At 37.7% G+C, this 8,586-nt stretch overlaps 1 protein-coding gene across 2 annotated transcripts in view; it reads left to right on the forward strand.

Annotated features, from left to right (window-relative positions):
* Positions 1 to 8,586, forward strand: part of CHP1 (calcineurin like EF-hand protein 1) — a 46,033-nt gene that overhangs the window by 19,911 nt on the left and 17,536 nt on the right. For both annotated transcript variants that reach the window (XM_049613398.1, XM_049613399.1), the window contains 2 exons: positions 3,006 to 3,086; positions 7,478 to 7,605. In XM_049613398.1, coding sequence (XP_049469355.1) covers positions 3,006 to 3,086; positions 7,478 to 7,605 — 209 coding nt within the window. The remainder of the gene's footprint in view (positions 1 to 3,005; positions 3,087 to 7,477; positions 7,606 to 8,586) is intronic.

Below are 8,586 nucleotides of genomic sequence, written 5' to 3' on the forward strand. Positions count from 1 at the left end.
TATATATATATATATATATATATATATATATATATATATCTTCTCTTAAAATATCTTTGAGGAATAATTTCCTAGGTATGAGATAGACTATAATATTGGCATGATTTTTTAACGTACACACAAATTTTGTACAAAATCTTACACGTAGGATGTGTACTGCTTAGAGGATATATTTTTCTCTATTAAGTTTGTGTTAGTGGACAAATTTAAGAAGTTGTTTTAGAGAAATTGCCTTGATCTCCATTCTACTATAGAACAACTAATAAAAATAAACTGTATATTTGTTTAACAGCTTACAAACGATTATTTTCTATTCTTTCATTTTCATTTTGATACTATCAATAGTATTCCTCTTGGTCTTAATGGAACTGCATTGTATATACAATCTAAATTCCAGGAGTAGAATTTTTTTAAAAAGTGTCAAAGGACAGGGTTAGGTCTTACTGACATTGGAAGTCCAAGTCTAGATCCCCTTTGAGACTGAAGTTCAGGCTTGGTTGTGTACTCTCCACCTGATACTAGACCTGGTATTTAAACTGTGCCTTTTTTCAGCTAAAATTACTTCAGCTTGTTAGACATTAAACTGAGGTATGTGGCTATGAAATTCAAATGAGCCTTAATCTTCATTTAGAAGGAAGTAGTTATTATTTCTTAACCTGTGTCAAAGAAGAAGAACCACTTGGTGATAATGTGGACTTTGTATTACAGAATAAATTATGTAATAAGAGCTTAGTACATTTGTTGAATTAAATAATCAAGACCTCCGTAGTTTCCTTTATCTTTTATCATCTTAAGCAACCCAGTTATCTTAAGAATCGCTTCTTCTGGTTCATTCATTGATATAAAAATTATTACCCTAAGGAATCAAGGAAAATTAGAATCCAGGGGTGCCTAGGTGACCTAGTTGGTTAACCGTCCCACCCTTGATCTTGACTCAAGTCATGATCTCATGCTACGAGGATCGAGGCCCACTTTCAGGCTCTGTGCTGACAGCATGGTGCCTGCTTCAGATTCTCTCTCTCCTTCTCTATCTGTCCTCCACTGGGGCCTGTGCTTGCTCTCTGTCTCTATCTCTCTCAAAATAAATAAACTTTTAAAAAAAGGGGGGAGGGGGAGATTAGAATCCAGAGTTATTGTTCCAGAGCTTTGTGCTCAGTCCCCAGGTCAGTTTCTACCTGTGTCACCACCAGTTGTGCTGGAGATGAGCTTCTTGAATTAATTCAGCACCATCTAAATGTTAAACCATTCTAAGAGGAACAAGAGCATTGAAGCCTCCTGGATAAAATAGGGACATTTCATTAGCACTTAGTACAAAGCAGGTAGAGGAATAAGGTCTCTCTCTTCTGTTAGTAAACATCTTGAAGGCAAGAATCAGGTTTATTCAAGTTTATATTATTCTTTTTCTTTACTTTTTATCTGGAAATTGTTTTCTTTCTTTTCTTTCTTTCTTTCTTTCTTTCTAATGTTTATTTTTGAGAGAGACAGAAACAGAATGCGAGTGGGTTAGGGGCAGAGAGAGAGGGAGACACAGAATCTGAAGCCCGCTCCAAGCTCTGAGCTGTCAGCACAGAGCCTGACACAGGGCTCCAACTCACGAACTGCAAGATCATTACCTGAGGTAAAGTCAGACGCTTAACTGGCTGAGCCACCCAGCACCCCATTATCTGGAAATAATTTTAAACTTACAGGAAAGTTCCAAGAATAATGCAAAGAACTTTCACATACCTGATACTCTGATTTAGCAGTTAACATTTTGCCACATACTTCAGTGTGTATTTCCTATTGCAAGGACATTCTCATGTCAAAGTCAAGAAATTTAGCATTTTGATATAGTACTATTATGTAATTCCATGTTCTGTATGGCCTGTATTCCATTTTTACCTATTGGTTTAGTAATATCCTTCATAGTAATGTTTTTCCTAGTTAAGGATCATGCATTGAGTTCAGTTCTACATTTCTTTAGTCCCCTATAATCTGGAACAATCCTCTGCCTTTCCCTGCCCTTCATGACATTCATATTTTTGAGGAATACAGCACAGATATGTTCTAGACAGCTTTATGTTCTTGGCACAGGATATCAGCTAAGAAGTTTTTAGAAAATACTTATTGAACATTTTTGGGGAGAGCACCTTTCTTTCAGAAAGTTTAATATGGGAAAGAAGTGTGTGTTTTTTAAGAAAAAGAGCATGTGCTTTGACATAGGGACTTAGATTTAAATCCTGGTTCTGCCACTTACTACTTCAGTAGCACAGGGCAAGTTACTTTATCTCACTGACTCTCAATTTCCTCAGCTCTAAAAGGGTACAGGTAAAACGCCTTGAAGAAACGAGATAATGTGTATAAACAGAGTGACGCATGATGTGTATATAGTGAATGGCAGCTAATAATACTCACTTCAGTGTAACTTCCAAGCTGTGAGAAGATGATTGCCCTTGCCAGGTTCGAAACTTAAATACTTCTCTAGCTCTGAGTCGGTAGGAGAAATGGAAGAAGAGCCAGAATCGGAGCAAGGAAGTATGAAAATCAGTTAGTTGTCACATTTTATTCTTTCCTTAGACACTGCCTAAGAATTCCTTGCCTTTCACAGGTGCTATAGATCTCACCGAGAGTACAGAATTTTTGCTACCTCCCACAAACTCTGTGTTGTTTAATACTTTGCGTTGCTGTTCACTCTCCATACCTAATAACCAAGTACAAAATGGTAATGTTCAAAGAATGATTTACAGGGACAGCTCAGTATTTGTTCGTCAGTTGGTTTATTGACGTAACTTGTGTGCTGAATTCACTGGAATGTGGCATAGTCAAATCTGGCCTCTTCCACTCCTGAGTTGGTGTGAGAAACACTTGGCAGCTACTAAAGTGCAATTCTTTGCAGTTATTTGGTATAATTTGCCACAGAAGTAAATTCCATGAGGTAATGATCTTGCTAGGTTGTACTCTGGCATGACTAAAGGAGTTCCTGCTAAGGGCCAATAATCTCTAACTCAAGGTAATTCTCTTGGCAGCCGGGAAGATTTCCAACGGATTCCAGAACTTGCCATCAACCCACTGGGGGACCGGATCATCAATGCCTTCTTTCCGGAGGGGTGAGTCCCTGCAGTTGTTGGGCTTCCTTTCTGAGGCTAATCTGAAATAATGATATTGGTTGGGTCATCTCAGATCCGTGATCCTCTTGATTATACTGGGCATCCTTAACTTAGTCATATCTAGAAGATCTCTTCTCTTCTACTCTCCTTCGCATTTTTAAATTTCAAATAGGTATATAAGCCTGTTTTCAAACTTCTGTCTTTAATCTATGTTTATCTTTAATGTAAAACTAAAATTTTTTAAACTTGTATTTGGAAATAATTTCAAACTTATAGAAATTTGTAAAAATTGAAAATAATACAAAGAACTCCCAGACTTATCTGTTGTTACATTGTTAACATTTTGCCTCATTTGCATGTGTTCTCTCAGTTCAAGCCAATGAAAATATAATCAAATTGCATATGTAATTAGAAATTTTCTAGTACCCACATAAAAAAAGTAAAAAATAAACAAGTTAAATTAACTTCATTAATATATACTTTATTTAACCAATATATTTAAAATATTATCATACGATATATAATCAATATTTTTAAATTAATACATTATATTTTTTTAATATTAAGTCTTTGAAATCTTATGTGTAATTTACACCTACAGCACCTATCAGCTGCTGGAATATTAGTATAAAATATTATGTATTTTATTCTTTTTTCCAGCTTTTTTGAAATATAATTGTCATATAAACATTGAATAAGTTTAAGATATACAGCACAGTGATTTTATATATGTATATATTGAAAAATGATTATCACAATAAGGTTAGTTCATCTATTTATCACCTCACATAGGGACTGTTTTTGTGTAATGAGAACTTTTATAATCTATTCTCTTAGCAACTTTGAAGTATACAATATAATACTGTTACCTATTCTCACCATGCTATGCGTTACATCCCCAGAACTTACTCATCTTATAACTGGAAGTTTGTACCCTTTGATCGTCTTCACCTGTTTCTCCCATTGCCTATTTTATCTTAATAGATCAATCATATGCCAATTTTTATATCCTTTATAGCACTCCCCCCCCCCCCCCACTCCAATACACGATCCAGTCTGGGTCTGTTGTCATGTCTCTTTGGCCTCCTTTAACGTTGTTTTTTTTTTTTTTTTTGGGACAGAGAGAGACAGAGCATGAACGGGGGAGGGGCAGAGAGAGAGGGAGACACAGAATCGGAAACAGGCTCCAGGCTCCGAGCCATCAGCCCGGAGCCCGACGCGGGGCTCGAACTCACGGACCGCGAGATCGTGACCTGGCTGAAGTCGGACGCTTAACCGACTGCACCACCCAGGCGCCCCTCTTTGGCCTCCTTTAATGTGGAACATTTTCACAGCCTTTATTTTTCTTTTACAACATTGGCTAAGGATGCGGTCCTCTCCACCATACACAGTTTGTCAAATAGATTTAGGTTGGTCTAACGGCTTTTGATATGCTCCACTACCTAATACACTGCCATCAAAGTACTGGGTAAATATTTATCCATCTGATTAGGTACTTTTTTCTGAATAAAGCTTATTATGTATTGTTTTAAGTAATCTCTTTAACAATTTCTTCCTGGTTCCTTGTAACTTATCTGTATGACCCAAAAGGACTTTAACAAGTTCAGCGGTTGCCAGTTTCTTAATAATGAGACTAAGTGTCAGTGAGGATACTATCAGATAAAATACCTGGAGAGGAAATTTTAGAACTCTGAATTGGGAGCAAAGGAATTTGCAAGTTGTGAAGTTGGGCATTTAGTACATTTGAGTGACAGAGGGGAAAGACTAGCAGCTAGTTTATTTGAAGACATGAATCTAATCAAACTGAGACCTGCTCTCTTCAGATTCATGTTGACCATGAAGAATCTCCTGCCTGTCTTCATTTTCTCCTTTTTCTCTCCCTGAGAAACTACCCTGTTTGTTTCAGGTGTGGTGTTTGTGCTGAATTCTTGCATTTTTTTCCACTTCCTCTTCAGTCCATACCGAACATTGACCCTGTCCAGAGATAACTTTCACAACTGTGCTTTGTATCCAAACATTTTGGAATGAAAAGTAAGCCTAGTAGAATCATTTTGCCAACAATTTTTTCAGAGTTCCATGGTGACCATTGATTATTTGAAGAAGCGGTTCTTGGGAAGCTGTTTTATAAGGCCCAACCACCTTTGTTGTGACTACAGTATTGGCCGCCATCCTATGCAACATTCTGCTAGAGACAGTAGGCAGGTGCACATGAGGAAGTTGAGGCCCACACTGAGCTACACCACTAAGCTCTTAATAAGCTGCTCTTCTGCTTCTTGCTCTTAATAAGATACAGAGATTTGGTTTCTGGGTTTTTTGTTTCTTCTCTATTCTTATGCAAGTGGAATTTTTTTTTTAATGAGATTTGAAAATGGAGCATTAGTATTTAGTTTCCTTTAACCTTTGAGTCATATGTCAATAATATATGTACTCATTAACCTGTTTGTTCTGGCATATAACTCAAATCTTATTCCATATTACTTGATTCCTCAGATCTTATGTTTTTTTATGAGATACTGCTCCATTAGCAATATATAGCTAACTTGAAAAACTAATGGTCATTCTTTTGAGTACATTGAGCTCATGAGCTAGCTTTTGAACTCCATCCTTAGAAAGTCTGATCAGCGTGTTTCTGCCTGGCACTTGAGAGACTTGACGTATGACAACTATTCAATGGGGCAAGAAAAGAGTGGGATTTACTTTTAGGTAGCCACAGGAACCAGACAACCTATTCTTTCCATGACTACCTTAGATAAATAACCATATCACATTGGATATTTTCCTTTAATTAAAGAATATTGGGGGCAATGGGATGCCTCAGTTGGTTAGGTGTCCCACTCTTGATTTCAGCTCAGGTCATGATCCTAGGGTCATGGGATCCAGCCCTGCATCAGGCTCCCTGCTGAGCATGGGGCCTGGTTAAGATTCTCTCTTCCTTTGCCTCTGCCCCTCCCTTGCTTGTGTTTGCACACTCTCTCTTTCTAAAATATAAATAAATAAATAACATTGTTCGTTCAAGTTTTAGAATTCTTTCTTCTTTTTATAAGTTTATTTTAAATGTTCATTCTTTTTTTTTCTTTAATTTTTTAACGTTTATTTATTTTTGAGACAGAGAGAGACAGAGCATGAACGGGGGAGGGTCAGAGAGAGAGGGAGACACAGAATCTGAAACAGGCTCCAGGCTCTGAGCAGTCAGCACAGAGCCCGACGCGGGGCTCGAACTCACGGACCGCGAGATCGTGACCTGAGCCGAAGTCGGACGCTTAACCGACTGAGCCACCCAGGCAGCCCAATGTTCATTCATTTTTGAGAGAGAGCACGCATGCTGGAGGGGCATGGGGGGACAGAGGATCTGAAGCCGGCTCCACGCTGACAGCAGACAGCCCAGTGCAGGACTTTAGCTCAAGAACTGCGATATTATGACCTGAGCCAAAGTCGGACGCTCAACCATAATTTAGACTCAGGCACCCCTACAGTTATTTCTCATAGGGTTACTGATTTGCCTGTGGCATGATTAATTTTCTCTAATTGTAAGTACCAGAAAAGCTTTATATATGAGTATTCCAAACATAATCATGAGAAATGGGGGAAAAAATCTATCCAGTTATGAGGGAGTAATAAAATCATGACAAGTAACACAATTATTTTGCAGACATTTAAAATGTTTCGAAGTGTTTATGTTGATTGGAGACATGCTTAAAAGTTTAAAAAAGGATAGAAAATTGTGTATGCATACAGTATGTACACAACTATCCAGAATGCATAGAAAAATAAATGGAAGAAAATACATTAATGATTATAATTGATTGATAGAGCTAGGAGTGGTATTTTTCCTTCTATTTTCCCCCCAAATTTCCAAAAATGTATTTATTGCTTTTATAACAAAATATTTATTTTAGAAGTTGCTTTTCCATAATATGCCTTAACCTTAAAATATGTGGTATAGGTGTATGTGATTTCAGGGGAAACACGAGACGTGGCTGGGGAGTCATTGGGTTGACATGGCTAATTTACTGCTCAATGTAAACCCACTACAGCAGTGAGTTCAAGTCCTGGCTTGCCTGATAGTGTAGCCTTGGTGCTACTCAAAATCCTCCTTGGGAAAAGAGATACAAGAAACATCAGTAGGTGACTCTGACCCTGCTAAATTCGGTTACGTCTCTGAGTCTGGTTAATCATTTATAATGTGGGAAAAATAATACCTATCTCACAAGGTTGGGTTGATGCTTACTAAAGGTATTTTATGAATCCTAAAGAATCACGCATATGGGGAAAGACCTCGTTAAATGGACTTTAAGGCCACTCTAGCTAAAACTGTTGCCAGCATATTGAATTCCTAGGAAAGAATTAACCTCGATTGACATGGTATTCTGTTTGTTCCATTTCCCAATCAGAGAGGACCAGGTAAACTTCCGTGGATTCATGAGAACTTTGGCTCATTTTCGACCCATTGAGGATAATGAAAAGAGCAAAGACGTGAATGGACCAGAACCACTCAATAGCCGAAGCAACAAACTGCACTGTAAGGAGATAAAGTTTTCTGCCTTAAAATATTTGCTTTCATTTCTTACAAATCATGTATTTACTCATTCATTCATCGAAGAAGCATTTACAAGAGTATAGTGATGAAGAGCTCAGACCCTGAAATTAAACTGACTGGGTTTGAATCTCAGCTCTACCCCTTTTTGGCCATGTGATTTTGGGCAAATGACTTAAAAACTTTGGGCTTTGGTTTCCTCTTCTGTAAAATGGGATGTTACGGGATTTCACATAGGGATGTCGTAATGATAAAATGAATTGTAATATGTCAGGTACTTCAAATAGTGCCCGGCAGTAAGAGTTAGCTGCTGATATTATCCTTAAAATTCATAGAATGCTTACCATGTGCCAGGCAGTGTGTAAGTGCTAGAGCAACAACAGTGAATAAAACCCAGCCCCACCTGTAAGGAAAAATGGCAGTCCTCAGCCTATCTTAGAATTTGGTTGCTACTGGGGTAGGAGTAGGGGTAGACAGCTGTCTTAGTGCAAGATTTAACTTTTGTCCCCATGCCTCTTGCCTCCTTTCCTTGGACACTTGTTATATTTCCCTCTGCCCTTGTTGGCTCATGTATGGTATTGCCCAATCCCTTACAACACTTCTCCAGAAATTGAAATTGAATTTCTCTTTACATTCAACGTAAGTTGAAATTGAAATTGTATTGCATTGATGAGCCCAAGCTTTTCTTGCAAGAGTGTACAGTGGTATACAGAGAGGTCTTTGAAGCCACAGAATAAATGGGGCCCTTCAGGTTTATATTGGATTTTATTGATTTATAGTAAAATAAAAGGCTTTTTAATATTGAAATAAATATAGATAAATCATAGAATATAATGCCAAGTTGACATACATTTGAAAGATGCAGAGCACCTGGCTGGTTCAGTCAGTAGATGTGTGACTCTTGATATTAGAGTCATGAGTTCCAGCCCCATGTTGGGCATAGAGATTGCTTAAGAAGAAAAAAAA

Source organism: Panthera uncia (assembly GCF_023721935.1).
Source record: "Panthera uncia isolate 11264 chromosome B3 unlocalized genomic scaffold, Puncia_PCG_1.0 HiC_scaffold_1, whole genome shotgun sequence".
Classification (NCBI taxonomy): Eukaryota; Metazoa; Chordata; class Mammalia; order Carnivora; family Felidae; genus Panthera; species Panthera uncia.